The sequence below is a fragment of the Kogia breviceps genome, chromosome 15 (assembly GCF_026419965.1).
Source record: "Kogia breviceps isolate mKogBre1 chromosome 15, mKogBre1 haplotype 1, whole genome shotgun sequence".
NCBI classification, from domain to species: domain Eukaryota; kingdom Metazoa; phylum Chordata; class Mammalia; order Artiodactyla; family Physeteridae; genus Kogia; species Kogia breviceps.
The window spans coordinates 71,732,264-71,752,491 of NC_081324.1; the positions used below are offsets into that span (position 1 = coordinate 71,732,264).

A 20,228-nucleotide genomic window follows, 5' to 3' on the forward strand; every position below is an offset into this window, starting at 1 on the left:
AGTCCTTCAAATGCCTCCACTCCCTTTGGCAGAGGCTCAGAGAACTGGAACCAAGGCTCAGAGAGGCCATCCAAGTCATCCAGGGTCACACATGGAGTCTATGAGGACTCTGAGGCCAGTTTTTCCTGACTCCTCTCCTCCTCCCGCCACTCTTTAGTGAGCTGGTGATGGTGATGATTTAAACAAAAAACCTTTTGTCCACCGGGTTTGCCCCCCCCCCGGCTGGGCCCCCTTCCAATGGCCAGCGAAAGGGGCCCTGTGGCGGCCGTGTGGGCCCTTTAAGAGCGCCCGGGACGCGCAGGCGCAATACAGCGCAGGGGGAAACCCAGGTGCACGTGGAGTCTCAGACGCAGCTCAGAGCTGAGCGGTGCGGGTTCGAATTCGCTGCTTGGAGGCAAGACGGGTCGAGATGGGAGCCTGATCTAAAGGCGGGGATGAGTCAGGAAAACACGGAGCCCCCCTGCAAAGGTGAGTGTTCCCCACGTGGATTCCCTCTGCTCAAATGTTTGTCGAAGCCCTCCCTCCAGTCCGATGCCTCTGGAAGATGGGGTGATGTTCTAATTGTTGTTATGACCTGAAGTGGTAGTAATAGACGCGGTTCTGGGCCAGCCACACGTGGTTACCATACTGGACAGCTCAGCTCTAACTGGGGGTGAACCCAAGACAGCTACACGGAGAAGAAGAGGCTCCTAGCGTCCTTATGAAAAGAAAAGCTTGCACCTCGGGTGGGGGGAGGGGGCTGGATCGGCTGGCAGCGGCTCCCCTCTCCCTCGTTCACCCAACATGAAGTCCCAGCAGCGCGGGGTGTGGCAACTGAGGCCGGACCTGCGTTCTGGAGCCAAGTAGGCCATATTTGGGGGTCGGTGGTAGTTTTAGACACTGCATAGCACAGCAGTTAAGAGCTTAGACTCCGAATCAGAGGGCTGGTGTTCTACCCGAGCTGCTTCTCTGATCTCCATCCTCAGCTGTGTGACTTTAGGCAAAGTGATTGCTCTTCTCTGGGCCTCACTTGTGACGTGGCAGGGTGCACCCATATCGCGCACCTGAACGGTTGTGAGGACTAAATACCATTTAGCGCTGAGCCTGGTAGCCAGTCTGCCTGCAGTAACTGGGCTGTGATTATAGTAATGATAACATCGTTATCACCTGCGCCGCTCCTCCAGTGTGGTGTAAAGGGCAGGAGTGCCTCATGCCAGAATGACGAGGCTGGAGGGCCCTTTGAGGTCAGCTAGCTCAGCTCCCGGGGAGAAGAAACCTGGCCAAGGCACCCAGGGAGCCAGTGCTAGGACAGAGCTAGAACCCCAGCTGGGTCCTGGGGCCGTGCCCCGACGAGCTGTGCTCCGTGCCTGCACCTGCCCTGCTTGCAGACCCACCCTGCAGAGGGTAAGTTTTCTCCCAGGATAAGGGGCGGGTCCTCACCCCCAGTGTGAGGGACCTGACCTGGAGGGGGGCTCCCATCTCTGTCCTCTCTCCTGATGCCCCAGTGTGGGCGGGCCTGGTGGTGGGCCGGACGTGGGGACCTGGGCTACCTAGAACTGGTGCTGGCAGCCCCTTAGGACAGCTGAGCCAGCCGTCAACCTGGCTGTAGAGCCTGCTGCTCTGCTCTGCCCCTCCCCCAAGTACCCGCACTGTGCTGTAGTCTCCTTGAATCCCATCTCTGGTTCTGGCGCTGCCCCCTTTGGGGATGGACCTGTTCCGGGTCACTCAAAGTACCATTGGTAGGATTTGCACCCAGGGCTAGCTCACTCCAGGGGCTGGGTTGCCCTGGGTGCTGCGATGCCCCCAGGCGTACTTCAGTGGTGGATGAGGGTGGAGTGTGGAGGCAGCCTGGCCCGTGGTGTGGGGCTTGAGGCCGGAACTTGGTTCCCTCTTAGCATCCTTGTGGCCGTTTCTCAAGACTCTCTGCGTCCTCATCTGTAAAGTGGGGATGCTTTTATTACATACCCGAGAAGGCTGTCATGAGACTCAATTATGTGCGGTCCGAAAAGCACTGTGTCAGCTGCCGTTTACATCCTATCTGGGAGAGCTCGCAGTGGCGTTTCACGCAGCGCTGACTCCCCTAGCTTGTCACCCGGCAGGACCCCTGCTCCTGCTCTCCAGGGCCTGGGTGGTGTGTTTGGTTCATTGACGCAGCTCAGAAGGGCCCGGGTCCCGCCCTGGACACAGCCTCTTCCTCTCGGAGCCTCTGTGTGCTGCCAGGCTCGGGGGTCTGGCCTTAGGGAGGTGGATGTCTGCACTGCAAGGTCACATCCAGGGTGTCCCCTCTGTCCCTCTTCTGCCCTGAATCTACCATGCCAGGCATCCAGACAGGGCTCCATGCATGAGAGGGGAGGACTGAATCAGACTGGAGACTACCCCTGTTCAGACATTGGGCCAACAAGCCAGGGGAGAAGGTGGGGACAGGACGTGAGGAAGAGTCTGTGCTTTGCTGCTTGAACTACGACTTTCCACAGACTTGCTGTGTGACCTCAGGCAGGTCACTTCACATCTCTGAGCCGCTTCTTCCTCTAGAGCACCCCCTACCTTGCAAGCAGTGGTGAGACTCCAAAGAGCTGCCATGTATAGGAAAATGGCCGGCACACAGTAAGTGCCTGATAAATGCTGAGCATCCTGGAGCAGGGATGGTCTCCTGGACATCCCCAGGCACCAGGGCACGGGGTGGGTGTGTGCTGGGGCTGGCCAGGGAGATGGCCACTGCTCAGCCACTTTGGCCTGTCCCCAGCCACTCTGCCTCCAGGGAAGCATGGATGGTGCCAGGCATTGAGGAAGAGCTGGAAAGGAATTTAGTGATGCAGGGGAACACCAGCCCCAGACCACCTCTGTACCCCTCAGGGAATGAGCCAGAGCGGCCCGGGCTCAGTTCTGTCTTGGCTGCTCTAGGACTGATCACTGACCCAACTGAGCGGCTGACACGTAAACAGGGTAAATGACAGTGTCCACTTCGAAAGAGCTGGAGAAGTCAATGAAACATTGCATACAAAGTGGCCCAGCAGAGGAGGGGCCAGGAGGCTCCTGGCCTGCTTCTGAGGGCTCCAAGCCCAGTCAGCAGGGGAGGAGACAGCCCGTTTTACTCCTAAGGGGAGGAAGGAAGAACGAACAAAAACAAGAGCTACAAAACATCCCACAGCTGAGACACCATCTGTGTTTTCCTTTTTTTTTTTTTTCTTTCTCTTCGTTTTTAAAACAATATAGTGCAGACCGCACTTCTCACAGTAGAATATAATGGTCAATTTTAGTATAAAAAAAAAACATTCTCAGAGATTTGTAAATGCACTTAGTGCTTGAACAGGCCTTGGAGAGAGATACAGTACCGCTTCCGGAGTGCCAGAGGGGCCAGGACTTGGGGAAATCGGGCCTTGGAGACTTAATGGGGGGGGACCCCCTGCCTGCCTTATCCCCCGGAATGGTGTGGGGCAGGCCTTGGAGGGTGGCTTGCAGGAAAAGAGTTGGATTGGGTCTCCCAATTAAAACCAGCAGGTTGCCCCCCGGAACTGGCTCCTAGGAGAACCCCTGAAGGACGCGGGGTCTGGTCCCTCTGACATTGTTAGCCCCTATGGCGCCTTTGTGCACATAGGTAAATGGTGCCCCTTCCTCAAGATTCAGAAAATTGCTGTAATAAATATACAAGTCTAGAATGCAAATGGTGTCTCCTCAGATGAGTTGCCTTGTGCAGTACACAGCCTGCACAACTGTGCCCAGAAGCCCTGTAAGATGTACTGAAGGGAAGGGAGAAGGTGGTAGTCTAGGGTTTGGAGAATGGAGATGGGATCCTGTGTTGGGAAGGAATGGTGGGGAGGGGAAGAGGGTCTAGAAGAGGAGAAGCAGGGGGACCTGTAGTCCCCAGAGCCTGTATTCGAGTGGTCTTCACCTGGAGAGGGCAGTGAGGGCGCTGTGGGCTCGATGACTTCCTCTAGGTCCCCTCTGCTCTTTTTCCAGGAGACTGGGGACAGCTCGTGGAGGGAGGAGCTGTCTAAGCCCCGGGGGCCGCTCTGATCCCACCCCGACTCTAGACCCTAACATTTCCTTCTGCATCCCACTGTGGTCTGACCCCCTCTCCCAGAGAGCTGGAAAGAACTGCTCCTGTTTTAAGTGGTCTCTCTCTCCCTGCCTCTGCCAGCTTGGATGGAGGAAGGCGTGGATGTCGGCAGCTGCCCCCAGGCCCTCCGCGTGTCCTGGGGCAGCTGATGGTGGGGAGGGGCCTTGGCGAGTGAGGTCACCTTGCCACTCCCTGTCAGCAGCAGCCGGCAGCAGCCGGCCTGGCTTCCCTGTGGGCATCAGTGGGCACTCGGACACAGGATGGGGCTAGCGCCCCCAGCCCGAGTGCTGCCCACCCTGTTCTGCGGCCTGCCTCCCCCCCGGGCGCCCTGTCCGTCTGTGCGTCTGCCAGGCAGGCCTTATCTGTAGACGGGCAAGCGGATGTGGGCGTGCTGGTGGTCGAGCAGCCGGGGCACAGCCACCGTCTCGTAGCCCTTGCCCAGCATCTGCTCCTTGATGCACGGGGGCCGGATGTCGTTGATGAGATACTCCAGTGACTGCAGGCTGCTGCTCAGCACGGCCGTGTTGCACATGCTCTTGCTGGGCAGGCCTGAGAGGGTCTCCGCCGGGGGTCCCGCCAGCTCCCGGGCCACCCCCGGCCCCAGCTCGGTCACGGCCACTGCTGCGGCTGCCGGATTGTAGCAGTCGCTGGTGGGGGTCACCAGCACGCTGTTCCAGGGGGCGGCGAAGTACTGGCCCACGGTGAAGCTGGTGGGCAGCCCCACGCCGCAGTTGACGGGCGACCCGCCGGCCCGCTCGTATACCCGCCCCCCACAGGCCTCGGGGGACTTGCTGGCCACCGTGCCACCGCTGTAGGCCCGCAGTGGCTGGGGCGGGGGCGGCGGCGGCGGCTTCTGCGGCCACAGCAGGTAATCCAGGCCCCCGTCTGCGTACCCTGTGGGCTTGGTGGCCCCAGCCAACGTCAAGGCCGGCGCGCTTCCCTGGCCCAGCTCGGCGCCCTTCCGGCAGTCGGGCGGGCCGGCGGTGGCCGGGTAGGCCAGGCTGGGGAAGCTGGGCACCGGGCCGTGCTGGGCTGGGCTGGGGTGGGGAACGGCCACGGCCTGGCAGGCGGCGGGCGCAGCGCCTGGGGCCTGGCACTGCTGGTTGAGCTGGTAGAGGATGCTGTGGATGGAGGGCAGGTTGGAAGGCGGCAGGGGCAGGCCGCGGCCGGGCAGGGGGATGACGGAGGCGGCGGTGGCCGCGGCCGCGGGCAGGCCGGGTGGCGGGGCGGGCGCCTCAGGCGGCTTGGGGTAGGCCAGGGGCCCCAGAGTGCTGGGCGCCGGGTAGGGCGCGATGCCCACCTGCACGGCGGCCGGCGACAGCTTGGTCCGCTTGCCCTCGGCGCTCTTGAGCACGCTTTTGGTGAGCCCGGGGGTCGCAGCCACGCCGGAGGAGGAGACAGCGGCCTTGACGACGGCGAGCAGGCCCTGGTAGCCGGCCGTATGCGGCGGGTAGGGGCTGTAGCGCTGGCCACTGGTGTCATAGCCGTTGACGGTGCGGCTGAGGTGCTTGTGCTGGGGCACGCGGATGTTGGTGGGGAAGATCTTGATGGAGAGCGGGCTGTTGGCCACCTTCTCGGCGTAGGCGTCCAGCTCGGCCGGGCTCGGGTAGCGGGAGGAATGCATGGAGCTGGCCACCGTCTCGCCTGTGGGGACACGGGAGGGGAGGAAGCACAGGTGAGAGCCGACCCTGCGACCCGGGGAGGCCCGGAGGCCGCACCCCGCCACTGTCCCCGGAAGGACTCGCCAGCCACCCCTCCCTCGCTTTTTCCATCCAGTCACTTGCTCCTTCATTCATTCTTTCTAAATCGTTAAGCTTCGGATCAAAGTGTAAAGTACTTAAAGGAAGCTGCGTACATCACAAGATTGCTGCACTTTCACAAACAGAACACACTCGTGTGACACCTAGGTCAAGGGAGGGCCCCCTGCTCCCCCTCCTGGTCAGTACCCACACCAAGGGAACGGCTCTCCTGGCCCCTAAGGGCGCGGACTCGCGGTGCCTGGGCTCGGCACAGGTGAGCTGCGGTCCTGCAGTGGTGTTCGTTTGCACTGTCGGGTCTCCGCCACTTAAGGTTATGTTTGGAGGTTCATCCGGGCGGCCATGGGCGTGGCGGTCTGTTCATTCTCACGGCCGTGTGATGTTTGAGTGTGACTGCATCACAGTTTACTCATCCCTCCCCCTGCTGATGGCATTTGGGTCATTTCTGGTTTGGGGCTGATACAAACAGTGTGGCAGCCCCTGGGGCACGTGTCCGGTGAGTCCTGCTGGGATCAGGCCCAGGGGCCGAACTGCTGGGACAGAGGAGAGGCGAGAATGGTCAGCTTCAGGAGAGAATGCCCAACACCTTGCCGAAGAGACTGTGCCAGCTGCGCTCCCCGCCCCCAGCACGGGAGTTACAGGGGCTCTAAACCCTCCTCTCCGCCTGCCTAGTGCCGTCGTCCATTGTATTGGGTTGGCCAAAAAGTTCGTTCCGGTTTTCCCGTGCCATCTTATGGCAAAGCCGGAACGAACTTTTTGGCCAGCCCCAATACCACCAGCATTCCTTCCGCCCCTTTACTCGTCCTCTCGGTGCCTCATCTGTAGAATGGGGTGATGATGGCCCATGGTTGGTTCAGCGAGCTGCTACACGGGCCTGGCGCTGGGCGTGGCTTTCATCCTGATGCTCACGGGCTCCCGTTCGACCGACAGGCAGCCGGGAAGGAGGGGTTTTGCCCCGCTGGCTGCCCCTCCCCCTCCCAGGTCTGCCTGTCACCTGCAAGACCCGTGTGGTGGCCACTACCTTTTTTTTTTTTTTTTTTTTCCGGTACGCGGGCCTCTCACTGTCGCAGCCTCTCCCGTTGCGGAGCACAGGCTCCGGACGCGCAGGCGCAGCGGCCATGGCTCACTCACGGGCCCAGCCGCTCCGCGGCACGTGGGATCCTCCCGGACCGGGGCACGAACCCGTGTCCCCCGCATCGGCAGGCGGACTCTCACTCACTGCGCCACCAGGGAAGCCCGCCACTGCCTTTTTTGTGAGCTGTCAGCACGTCAGCTGAAGGGTGTACTTTGGTTATTTACTTATTTTTATTTTTATTTTTTTATTTTTTTATTTTTATTTTTTTATTTTTTTTTTTTTTGCGGTATGCGGGCCTCTCACTGCTGTGGCCTCTCCCGTTGCGGGGCACAGGCTCCGGACGCGCAGGCCCAGCGGCCATGGCTCACGGGCCCAGCCGCTCCGCGGCATGTGGGATCCTCCCGGGCCAGGGCACGAACCCGTGTCCCCTGCATCGGCAGGCGGATTCTCAACCACTGCGCCACCAGGGAAGCCCCTATTTACTTATTTTTAGTTTTTTGGCCCCGCTGCACAGCTTGTGACATCTTAGTTCCCTGACCAGGGATTGAATCCAGGCCCTCGGCGGTGAAAGCACGGAGTCCTAACCACTGGACCGCCAGGGAACTCCCTGAAGGGTGTACTCTGTGTGACAGGCTGACTGTCCCCACTGTCAGTGGGCACAGCTGGGCCCTGCTGTGGGGGAGGCGGGTTGCCGGTGGGTAGACCCCCTTCTCCCATCCAAAGCCCCTCCCTGGTCCTAAGACATTCCTCAGTACTGCCCAGGACCCCCTCTGGGGCGGGGAGCGGAGCAGGAGGCCCGCATGAGGCAGATGGAAAGACCCTGGGCTTTGGAGCTGGCTGCCTAGGTGGAGTCCTGCCTGGGTGCAGGGCTGTGTGGCCCCGGGCAATTTGTTGGCCTGGCCGAGCCTCAGTTTCCCCACCTGTGGAATGAGGATAAGGGCTGTGGCAGATCTGCAGGGCGGCCTCAAGGAATGTCTGTGCCAAGGGGCCGAGCAGGGGGTGAGACAAACAGTAGGTGATGGGAGATTGTGACCTGGCTGGGCCCTTGGGTGAGGGGGACCCTACAAGGTCTCATGGTGCACTGCCTTCCTCTCGGCCCTGTGGGCACCCCTGGGACCCAACGGTGACTCCTGCAGGGGTGTGTGTGGGGGGTGTTCACCACTCTCAGCCTCAGTTTCCTCATCTAAAATGAGGTTATACCACTGCTAACACTGCCTCCCAGGATGGCTGTGAGGCTTTCATGAGTCGTGCGGTGGAGCGTTAGCAGAGGTGGGTCTCAGTCTCTCTAAGTGTGTTAAGACCCTTCCCATCTGCCTGGCACAAGGGTCTTCCTGGGAGAGGAAGGGGTAGGGCTTGTGCATGGGTGGGCCTGGCATTGTGGCTGGGACACAGTGCAGACCCCACCGGCTTCCTTAGGCCTTCCCACCACATCCCCTCCTTCCCGAGCCTCACCCCTGACTCCCCGGTGGACTTAGAGCCAATCTTAGAGCAAAATGCATGCCGTGATGGGGGAGCCTCACCCCCAGGGCTTCGGAGGCAGCTTTCTGGAAGAAAGAGCATCCCTGCTAAAGGCAGTGGTGAAAGGAGTGAGGAGGGAGGAGAGAAACATATTTCAGCAGAAGAAACTGCACAGGCAAAGGTCCAGAGGTGACGAAGCCTGTCCCAGTGGGAACTATAAACCAGAATAAAAGCAGAAGCCCAGAGCAGGCATGCAGGGGAGGAAAGACCACGACAGGCAGCTCAGGAGGGTGTCGGGCCAGAGCAGGGCCTATTCGCCGTGGGGCAGTGGTTCTCAATGGTCTGTCCCCAGGGCACACTGTTGACATCCGCAGACGAGTTCGGTTGTCATAGCTTGCAGAGAGGGTTCCACAGCAGCTAGTGGGTACGGGTAAGGGCTGCTGCTAAACATCCTGCGATGCACAGGACAAAGACCCTCCACAGAGACCTATCAGGCCCCTAGTGTCTGCACGGCTGCGCTGGGAGCCCTCGCCCTGGCCGGCAGCTGTGGAAGGTTCTAAGCAGGTGAGGGGCAGGGCGGGCCTGCGTTAGGAAGACCATTCTTCTCTGCCCTGAGGTGCAGGGATGTGGTCTGACCTGGGCAGGACAGTGGGCAGGGAAGAGGCTGGCGGCACCGAGTACCCCAAGGAGGCTGGGGCAGTGCCCCTCCATCCGTGTGGCCTAACCTGGGCCAGGTGGGTGGAGCTGACCCCAGGCCCCCCGTCCTGACCCTGCCTGGGGCAGCCCCCCTCCTAAGTGGCCTAAAATAAACTCGGTGTGGAGAATGGAAATGTCACTTTGGCCAACGGGGGAATCTTTCTCCGAGATTGGATTTAAACTACATTATACAAGCAATTTCATGGGCACTTAGCGCCGCTCGGAGAGTCCCGCAAAAAAGGGACCAGCTCTTCATTTACCAGCCATAAATCAGCAGTTGCTATAATGAGCACAAAAATGTCACTTTTATGCAATTTTACAGATGAACAAAACTGGTGAAATTAACTGTGGTAACCTACTATAGTCAGCAAAAGCGGCTGCCGGGGGAAAAAAATTATATCTGTATGTATTTTTGTTCCTCTTAAACTCTCTTCCCAAGCAAGTTTCTGCCATTGTGGTGTGAAAACTCATTTGTCCTCACCATTATACTTTCATTTGGAGTTTATCTTGAGTATCCAATGAGCCACCAACTGTGAAAATGATTAAATCTACAAAATCTATCTAATGGGTGGAATAAATTAGGTGTTTAAAACCTTAAGAAGAAGAAGAAAAAAAAGAGCAATGCCTGTTACCAGTTTCCATTCATTGAAAGAAGGGGCCCAGGCGGCCGCTCTGCTGGCCAACAGGGCTCAGCCGGGGTGGGTTGGTGCCTCCAGTTCGTTGGAGCCGACAGTGGTGCTGTGTCACAGAGGCTGTCCTTTGGTGAGCGCTTAGCATATGTGAGGCCCCGTGCCTACAGCTTTTCTCCATGCCTCTTGTTTGGAGCCCCTGACAGCTCCGAGAGGTGGGAGGTGGTCCCATTTTACAGATAAGGAAGCAGACAAGTTGTGGCCTTTGGCGGGCAGCCTCCAAGATCTGTCCCTGAGCCCAGTGCTTCTCACCTCCTGGTGTCCACGCCCTTCCACCCCACATGGGGCTGACCTGTGTGACCTGGAAGATACCGCGGAAGTGAAGGAGTGTGACTTCCAGGGCAGGGTCGCGAAAGGCTCTGTGGCCTCCTCCCCTCTTGGATCACCTGCTCTGGGGAAGCAGCCGCCTGTGAGGATGCCGGAGCAGCCGGGGCGGAGACCCCCATAGAGGGCCACGTGCGCCTTCTCGGAGGCAGGTCTTCCAGCCCTGGTCAGGCCTCCAGAGGACTGCAGCCTCACGAGAGACACGGAGCGGAGCTACTGGCTAGGTGGCTTCTGAGCTCCTGATCCGCGGAAACTGTGAGAGACGGTACGTGACTACTGATGCTTTAAGCCACTGAGTTTTGGAGCGACTTGCTACCCAGCAGTAGATAACTAATCCAGGCTCCCCATTTTACGGAGGAGGAAATGGAAGCTTCCCGAGAACACACAGCCGGGGAGGGGCTGAGCTGGGATTTGCCTTCCGTGTCATCATCACCTCACCAGCACCCCAAGGCAGGCCCCAGCGGAAGCCAGGAGACTCAGGAGGCTCCCCCTCTTCCTCCTTAGAATTAGGAGGCGGACAGTCCTGAGGAGGGACTATAGAGTCAGCCCGGAGGCTCGGAGAGGCAGGAAGTGACCCATCGGCCGGGCAGCTCTCATGGCTGCCCTCGGCTCCCGGAGACTGCTGGCTGGCGGCCCTCGGCAGGCCTCCCCGGGACACGTGCTTGTCTCTGGGTGGGCGGGAACCAGGGTCACCCTGTTCCAGACCTGGCTGGATTGCTGCACCCCTGTGAGCCTTTGCATCTGCGGCCTCTACTGTCTACCTTGTTCCTGAAGGGCTTTCTCCTGGGCCACCCCGGGGGCCTCAACCCCAGCCTTGTCCATCAGCGCACAGTGGCCCTGGTTTGGGGGTGTCTCTGGCCACTCGGGCCAGGCTGGGCCCCCGAGTCCCGCTGGGCGAAGGCTCCTGACCCTCCCCCGGAGGTGGGCGCCACCACCCGTGTTCAGTTGCACAGCCCCATTTTGGCAAATGTCATGACACAAAAAAGGCCTTACGTGAAGGAACCAGCCAAGCCAGCTGTTTGCGGCGGGCTTCTACGCAGTGGCAAGGATGGGGGGCAGCGCTCGCGGGGTTAATGGGCAGAGGAGGGGACCCATGGCCCTGGGGGCTCCCCGGGGAGCCCCAGGGCCCACCTCGCCTGGTTCCCCGAGTTGGCCAGGGCACCCCAGCGAAGCTTCCATCGGCGCCTGGTGCATCGCTGCAGGCAGCACGGCAGCTTCTGACTGCCCTGGGCTTGTCCTGCTGCCCCAGCAGGCTGGGCTCCCTGAGCTGGCTTGTTCAGTGCCGTCCCCACTGCCCACAGGACACGGAGTAGGAACTCAGGAATGTCACGTTGAAGGAATGACAAGGCTGTGGCTAGAAGGACCCATCCAGCCTGGGAGCCCCTGTTCACCGCCGGTCACGACACTTGGGAGAGTTGGTCCTGGGAGGAATTAAGCCAGAGACAGCCCCATGGAGAGACGCCTCCCCCCAAGCCCGCATCCCCCGGGTGTCTCCTGAGCCCTCCCACGTGCAGGCACCGTCCTGGGCTTGGAGACGAGCAGCGGTCAAAGCAAACCAAAGTCCCCGCCCTCTCGGAGCTGACACCTAGTCGGGGGAGACAGGCAATAACGTGTAACGCGTCCGGCAGCGACAGGCCCCACGAACAAGGAGAGAGCAGGTGTCGTAGTTTATGTCCACAGTTCTTTGGCATTCCTCCCACAAACGGTGGAGGCTAATTTTCCTTTACTTAAACATGAACTACTAAGCGACTCGATTCTACTGAATAGAACGCGGCAGAAGTGGCGCTGGTGACTATGGTGGCTCAGTCCTGAAGGTGCATGGCTGCCTCCTGGAGCTCCAGGTGGATCTGTCTCTCAGGAGGTCCATCCCTGCAGGCATGTCTATCCCCGCCATCATGTTCTGGGAAGCCCAGGCCACGTGGAGAGGCCGTGTGTGGGTGTTTCAGCCAACAGCCGGCACCCACCACCCGATGTGTGAGGGAGCGGGCCTTCGGAAGATTCCAGCCCCGGCCCGGGTCTTCCAGCAAGGCCCCCTCCCCCAACCCCGCTCCCAGCGACATCACGGAGCAGAGACACTGCCCCATGGTGCCCTGTCTATAGTCCTGAGCATACGTCAGAGCTGTGTGAGGCCGCTGAGCTTTGGGGTGATTTGTTACGCAGCCGTAGTCATGGGGACAGCAGGGCGTGGGGGACGGCGAGGGATGGGATGGAAGGGCGCCTCGTTTGGACACGGCAGTCAGCGCAGAGGCTTCTCTGATAAAGCAGCTCTTTAGGACCGCGGAAGGAGGCGCGGGAGTGAGCCGCGCGTGGACGTCTGATGGGAGCGTGGTCCCGGCAGCAGAGGCTGAGGGCAGTGGACGGGCGCGCCTGGCGCAGCGGGGCCGGAGGGGGAAGGTCATAGGAGATGGACCAGAGAGGCAGGGGGTGCACAGAGCAAACGAGCTGGGCCTTGGGGCCACTGAGAGGACCTGGGCTTTGTTCCACGGGGGAGGGTTGGGAGCAGCGGAGGGACATGACCTGATGTGGGTTTTAATGGGACCCCTAAGGCTACTGGGTGGGAAACAGGAAGAAGTCATCCCGGGAGCAGCCTGACTGTCCCTGTGAGACAGAGCACCCAGGAGGCCCCCGGCAGAAACACACCTCGCTGGGCACTAACGCTTAGGGTGTTGGAAGGCTCTGATAATGCCGGGAAGCGGGTACCGTACAGGGGTGCGGGAAGAGCTCACAGAGGGGGCTGTCTGTCTTCCTCCTTCCCTCTCGAACCAACACTTGAAGGAAAAAAGCCCTGGGTGCCAACAGGGGCTGGCCTGGGAAGGAGGCACTTTTATTTCTTCTCTGTGCTTTTCTGTAATTGCCGGTGGCCAGCTACACCTGAGTATTGCTTTAGGGTGGGGGACAGGCACAGGCTCCCATTCCTGCCAGGGTGCTGCCTTTGATGTCTGCTTCAAAGCATCCTCCACTGCCCTTGGCCTTGAGCAGCCTGAGGCTCCCCGGCTTCCCATGTCATAGGGCAGCGTCTGCTCCTGGGCGGAGCCCAGAGGGTGGTCAGCAGCCTTTTGAGAAGGAATCATGGTCAAATCCCAGCTCTGCCACACACTGGCTGTGTGGCCCTAGGCAGGCCTCTGCCCTCTCTGAGCCTTGGTTTTCTCTTGTGTAAAATGGGGAGGATACTGCTGTTGCTGACCTTCGAGAGTTTTTGTGAGCACTGGAAAGGGTGCCTGCCTTCAGTGGATGCCAAGGTTGTTGGTGATGAATTCACTAAAGCCCCTTCACCACCTCCAGGCCCCCAGCTGCCTTGCCTTTCTCTGTAAAACCCTCCCGTGAGGGCTTCCCTGGTGGCGCAGTGGTTGAGAGTCCGCCTGCCGATGCAGGGGGCGCGGGTTCGTGTCCCGGTCCGGGAAGATCCCACATGCCGCGGAGTGGCTGGGCCCGTGAGCCGTGGCCGCTGAGCCTGCGCGTCCGGAGCCTGTGCTCCGCAACGGGAGAGGCCGCGACAGTGAGAGGCCCGCGTACCGCAAAAAATAAAACACAAAAAAACAAACCCTCCCATGAGCGCCCCATTTGCGTGAAATCTTAGCTGCTCAGGGTGGCATTCGGGCCACCTGGCCTTGACCTCCCTCTGCAGCCCCTGCTCCCCACAGGCCCGTGGACTCCTGCACGGTGTCCCCGGGCCTCCTGTACACACTGACCGCCGCCCTCTGTTGAGTGCCACCTCTGGGTCCGGCATCGCCCCAAACACCCGGGCCTCGCCGCCAGCCCCGTGGAGGCCCCGGGAGGTGGGCCCTGGGTTCCAGAAGAGAAGGGTAGGCATTCAAGGGCCAGGACATCAGCGAGGGTTGCAGACGCAAATCCCTGCGTGGTCTGCTGACTGCTGGCAGACAGATAGATGGGCTGCCAAGGAGCCAGAGCCCAGGTGGGGCAAGGACGGAGGTGGGCGGGGAAGGCGTGCCCTGCCCTGAGGTCTTCTCTTTCGGTTTTTCGTTTTATATTTTTTGGCCGCGCGGCATGTGGGATCTTACTTCCCTGACCAGGGACTGAACCCGCGCCCCTCTGCTTCAGAAGCGTAGTCTTAACCACTGGACCCTCAGGGAAGTCCCTAGAGGTGTTCTCTTTTGAAACAGTGTTCAAACGCCAGCAGGACACACACCACACACCTGGTGGGCAGGTTGTGGCTCGTGGGCTGCCAGTTTGAGACCTCTGGTGGCAGAGAAGCAATTTGTGAGCCAGGATTTGAGCCCCGGGTATCTGTGCCCCGGGCCCCTGCTTTCGATCACTGGGCACCGTGGGCAGCATGGCTGGACCGGTTCTCTCAGGTTGATGCCGATGGTCTGGACACCCTGCTCGTCTAGTCTGTGTCCGTCTGTCTCCCCCGCCCCACACCCCGAGGAGAAGTGCCCCATCTCTGGGTCCCCCCAGCACCTGCTCTGGAAGGGTGAACCTGGGGTGGTGTGGAATTGTCGATGCGGTGCCCAGCACGCAGTAGGTGCCTGAATTATGTGCCAAGAGGATGAAGGAGAGGTGTTGCTTACACCCCCTGGTCTGCCGGCTCTGACCCTCCTGGTCTCAGCCGAGACACGCCCCCCCCCCAGCCCCCATCCAGGCAGCCTTTCCTGCCCGCCCCCCAGCACTCCCTTGCAGTAGCTGTTGGCCTGTCTCCTGGGCTGGATTTGGAGCTGTTTGAGGACAGGCCTTGCTGCTTCTCAGCACCCTGATGCCTAAAAGAACGTGTGGCGCCATGGCAGGTGCCCAGGGAGCATTGCATGAAGGATGGGGCCTAGCGAATCTCCCCCCATGAACTGGGCTGCCCCTGACCTCCCGCCATGGCCCCTGTGAAAGCCTCGTCAGGAAATGTGAAAGGCTGTCTGGCTGGCTGGCGGTGCAGGGCGAGCCGTGGCTGTCGTTAAGTTAACGTTATGGGCCTTTTACAGGTGTGTTAAATAGACGCAGTTATTAATGAGTACATTAAGCCAATTAAAAGCAGCCCTTTGAGTGGGATTTAATGTTGCTACAGGGAGACAGGAGAGCAGGCCTCGGTGGCACCGTGCCTTCCGGGAGCTGGAGGGGAGCATGTGTGGAGGGGTGAGACCGGGGAGAGGTGAGCAGCTCGGATTCCGACTGGAGGCAGCCCACGGCCTTTTGACACCCAGCTCAGCCACTTGCTGGGGGTGACCTGGGGCAGCTGCTGGACGTGAGCCTCAGTTTCTCATCTGTAAGGGGCTGAAGGGGTGGGCGCATCAGGGGTTGCCGAAGTCAGCGTGATGCTCTGTACGGGCAGGCACGTGGTACCTGCCCATCAGGGGGTGGGTGGAGGTGGGAGGGGTGGCCAGGGCAGGACCCCAGCCCAAGCTTCCTGCTCCCACGCTCCGGGCTTCTCTGTGCTGCCCGGAGGCAGCGCCAGGTGCTCCCAGGCACCTACCAGCCAGACGGCAGTCCCTGTGCGGCTGAGTGCAGCTTCCTGCTGAGCCAGTGGACGTCCCCACCAACCCTGCCCCCGGCGAAGTTGTTCCCTGGGTGGGCCTCAGACTGACTGTAAAATGGAGCTATTGATAACTGTAGCTTTCCTGGAGGAGGGGTGGGAGAAAGAAAGGTGTGCCGGCACAGGAGCACAGCAGGTGTTGGGTGAGTATGCCATTTCCTTCTCATGCTGTCACAGATTTTGCCTATCACCTCCTCCCTAAGGCTCAGGAAGTGGACATGATCTGTGTTGAAACGGGGCTGGGGTGGGGTGTCCAGGACAGGAGGGGTCCCCGGGCCTGGGGCCTGGCCCCAGCCCACAGGGAGGAGCGGCCCGTATCTGCATTCCCCTTTGCTGCCGACACTTTGCCCTTGGAGGTGGCAGCCTTCTGAGTGCTCAATTAACGTGACACTAATTAGCTGGTGGCACCGGCAGAATCCCTAATGAGGCTGCCCCGGAGGGGGGCAGAGGAAGGCGCTGGGCCGGGGCAGACGCAGCTGTTCTCCGGCCTCTGCTGGGAGGCAGGCAGGGAGGGGCAGGGCGGCGGCCAGCCACCCCGACCTGCCCCCAGCCCACTGCCCCGGTGGCAGCCCCAGGGCCTTGGAGGTCAGGCCCGGGTGTCACTCCAGGTGCCCCAGCTACCAGCTGGGGGACCTCAGAGGGCAGTGACCCCAGCTCCCTGGCCGCCATTTCTCCCAAGGGGACGGAGTGAGCATTAGATGAGAGGATGCGTGTCAGAAGGCCTGGTACATAGTGGTGCTTGGAGAAGGCTAGCCGCCTGCCTTCTAGCTCTTTCTGTGCCAGAGCAGGCCGTACAAGGTAGTGGTGGTCACTGGGCGCCGCACAAAGGGTCCTCTCATTCTCTAAGCATGTGTGCGTACACATGTCCAAGCTCACACACATGCTCAGATGCCTAGGGTCACACATGTGAGCCACGTGTGCCCAGATATTCAGGGACGTCCTGCACATGCAGAGACTGGCAGGTGTTCGCAGGCACATGTACCCGTGTCTACATCCTCCTTCCCCACCTCTGGAGCCCCAGCTGGAGCCCTGCAGTGGCCAAGGTGTCCCTCCTTGTAGGCAGGTCTGGGAGTACTTTAGTCCCTCCCCAGTCTGACTTTCCTGCACTTCGGTTTCCCTGACCTGCTCCCTGACTGGGCTCGGTCTCTGGGAGCCCGCTCCTTACTCTCTCCCAGGACCTGGCAATGTCCATCCCCCGCCCTGGGCTTTGCCTGTGTTCCCGTCTCACCCTGCTGCATTGGCCATGATGCATGTGGGATCTTAGTTCCCTGACCAGGGATTGAACCTGCGCCCCCTGCAGTGGAAGCTCGGAGTCTTAGCCACTGGACCGCCAGGGAAGTCCCTGTCCCTCTGTCTTCGTGGAGGTTGTCTTTGCCCTTTGGAACTGCTGCCTCATCTCTCCCTCCTTTTGGCCATTTTCCTGCTCCTGTCTGTCTCCGTCCACATCCATGCTGGTCTGACCCCCCATCCCTTCCCTCCCCCCTCCAGTCTCTGTCTCCAATCCTTAGTCTCACCCCCTCCCACCCACCACTGGCTCCCCGTCCCTCCCCGTTGCTGTCTTTCTGCCACCACATCGTGGCTCTCTATTCTGGATACTGGTCCGTTATAAGTGCTGAAAACATCCTCTCTCAATTTGGGGGCTCATCTTGACTTTTTTTTTTTTTTGGTGTATTTTGCCGACTTTTAAATTTTATCGTGGTCCAACCTATCTTTTCACTTGTGCTTTTTTTCCCCTCTCAGTTTGCAAATCCTTCCTCTATCCTGAGGATGATGTTCTCTGTCATTTTCTTCAAAGAATGCTATCTGTTTTCCATGGTTTTTTGGTCTGCCTAGAATTCCCGTTGATGTATGGTGTTGGGTAAGGCTCCAATGTCGTTTACTCCCCATATGGATAACCAGTTGTCCAGCACTGCATATTCACCCCCAGTGATCTGCTAGACCCAGTTCATCCTAGATGGAGCTGGATAGTGCGTGGATCTGTTTCTAGATGCTCTGCTCCATCCCCTGGTCCCCTCTTTCTGTTTGTTAGTCCCATGGTTTCAGCCTTAAGCCATGGCAGTACTGGCCCTTATACTTTTTTTTTTTTTTAATTTATTTGGCTGAGTTGGGTCTTAGTTGTGGCATACAGGATCTTTTGTTGCGGCGTGTGGGCTCAGTGGTTGTGGTGCGTGGGCTTAGCTGTCCGGCAGCATGTGGCATCTTAGTTGCCCGACCAGGGATCGTCCCCTGCATTGGAAGGCAGATTCTTAGCCACTGGACCACCAGAGAAGTCCCTGGTCCTTATACTTCTTTGCCAAAAGCACCTTGGCCATTCTTGGCCCTTTGTTCTTTCCTTATCAACTTCCACGCCAGGTTTTCAAGTTGTACACAGGATGGCCAGGATGTAGGGACTGGATTGAATATTTTCCATATTGAATCTCTGTCCATGCACAGGACATATGTCTAAGTTTGTTCTGGTCTTTAAAAACTGTCATTATATAAACTTAAATTTTTCTCCCTAGAGGTCATTTACCTCTTTTATCAATTTATTTTAGGTTCCTTAATAAATTGTTATAGTATCATAACTTATTTAAAATGGACAATTCCTACATAGACACAAACTACCAAAACTGACCTAAGAAGAAATAGAAAATCTGAATAGACCTATAACAAATAAAGAGATTAAATTAGTGATCAAAACATTTACCCACAAAGAAAAGCCCAGGCCTAGAAGGCTTCACTGTTGAATTCTATAGAACATTTAAAGCAGAGTTAATGCCAATTATTCCACAAACAATTATTCCACAAACTCTTCTAAAAAAGAGACTAGGAGGGAACACTTGCAGACTAATTCTGTGAGGCCAGTATTACCGTAATGTCAAAACCAGACAAAGACACCACAAAATAACTATAGACTAATATCACTTATGAATATGTGCTCGGTCCTCTGTATCCACAGGTTCTGCATCCGTGGATTCAACCGAGGACCAAAAATTCCAAAAAGCAAAACTTGAATTTGCTGTGCACCAGCAACTATTTTCATAGCATTTACATCATATTTACAACTATCTACATATCATTTACATTATATTTACAACTATTTACGTAGTATTTACATTGTACTAGGTATAAGTAATCTAGAGATGATCGAAAGTATATGCAGGGGATGGGTTTCCCTGGTGGCGCAGTGGTTGAGAGTCTGCCTGCCGAGGCAGGGGACACGGGTTCGTGCCCCGGTCCGGGAAGATCCCACGTGCCGCGGAGCGGCTGGGCCCGTGAGCCATGGCCGCTGAGCCTGCGCTCCGCGACGGGAGAGGCCACACAGTGAGAGGCCCGCATACCTCAAAATAAATAAATAAATAAATAAATAAAGTATATGCAGGGGAATTCCCTGGTGGTCCAGTGGTTAGGACCCCACGCTTTCACTGCCGAGGGCCGGCGTTCAGTCCCTGGTCGGGGAACTAAGATTCCACAGGCCACGCGGTGCGGCCGAAAAAAGAAAAAAGGATATGCATAGATTATACGCAAATACTATGCCATTTTACGTATCAATATAAGAGATTTGAACATCTGGATTTTTGTATCCATTGCCGGGGGGCGGGGGGGAGTCTTGGAGCCAATCTCCCATGGATACCATGACTGTACATGCAAAAATCAACAAAATACTAGCAAACTTAATCCAGTAATATATAAAAAGCATTATACACCATGACCAAGTGGGACTTATCCCAGGAATACAAAATTGGCTTAACATCCAAAACTCAATTAATGTAACACACCATATAGATAGAATAAAGGACAACATGATCATCTCAGTGGATGCAAAAAAGCATCTGATGTGATCTAAGGTACCTTCATGATAAAATATTCAAGAAACTAGGATAGAAGGGAACTTCCTCAACTTGAGAAAGAGTATTTAGGAAAAATCCACAGGTTATGTCACATTTAATGGTAAAAGACCGAATGCTTTCCCTCAAAAATTAGGAATAAGATTGCCACTTCTATTCAACATTGTACTAAAGATTCTAGCCAGGGCGATTAGACAAGAAAAAGATAAAAGTCATTCACATAAAAAGCAAGACGTAAAACTATCTCTTTTCATAGATGACATAATCTTGCACATAGAAAATCATATGAGGGCTTCCCTGATGGCTCAGTGGTTAAGAATCCGCCTGCCAATGCAGGGGAAACGGGTTCAAGCCCTGGTCCAGGAAGATCCCACGTGCCGCAGAGCAGCTAAGACTGTGTGCCACAACTACTAAGCCTGTGCTCTAGAGCCTGCAAGCCACAACTACTGAGCCCACATGCCACAACTACTGAAGCCCGCGCGCCTACAGTCCGTGCTCCGCAGCAAGAGAAGTCACTGCAACGAGAAGCCTGCGCACCGCAACGAAGACCCAATGCAGCCAAAAGTAAATAGATAAATAAGTTTATAAAAAAAAGAAAATCCTATGAAATTCACTAAAAAACCATTAGAAAAAACAAGTTCAGCAAGTTTGCTGAACTTTTTTTTTTAACTGTATTTCTATACATGCACAATGAACGGTCCAAAACAAAATTAAGAAAATGATTGCATATACAAGAGCATCAAAAAATAAAACTTAGAAGTAAATTTAACAAAAGAGCAAAAGTTATAAGCTGAAAATTTTTTTTTCAAAGAAATTAAAGATTTAAATAAATGGAAAGACATCAGACATTCATGGATTAGAAGACTTAATATCAAGATGATAATATTCCC

The 20,228-nt window shown here is 57.4% G+C and overlaps 1 protein-coding gene and 1 long non-coding RNA gene across 3 annotated transcripts in view; one reads left to right on the plus strand and one right to left on the minus strand.

The window, feature by feature from the left end:
• Positions 1-401: 401 nt before the first annotated feature.
• LOC136792694 (uncharacterized) overlaps positions 402-20,228 on the plus strand; it is a 28,697-nt gene continuing 8,870 nt past the window's right edge. Inside the window, exon 1 of the long non-coding RNA XR_010836858.1 lies at positions 402-468. This is a non-coding gene — a long non-coding RNA (uncharacterized lncRNA). The remainder of the gene's footprint in view (positions 469-20,228) is intronic.
• Positions 3,161-20,228, minus strand: part of FAM222A (family with sequence similarity 222 member A) — a 57,605-nt gene continuing 40,537 nt past the window's right edge. For both annotated transcript variants that reach the window (XM_059040404.2, XM_059040403.2), the window contains one exon: positions 3,161-5,680. In XM_059040404.2, coding sequence (XP_058896387.1) covers positions 4,395-5,660 — 1,266 coding nt within the window. In that variant the 5' untranslated portion in view covers positions 5,661-5,680 and the 3' untranslated portion in view covers positions 3,161-4,394. The remainder of the gene's footprint in view (positions 5,681-20,228) is intronic.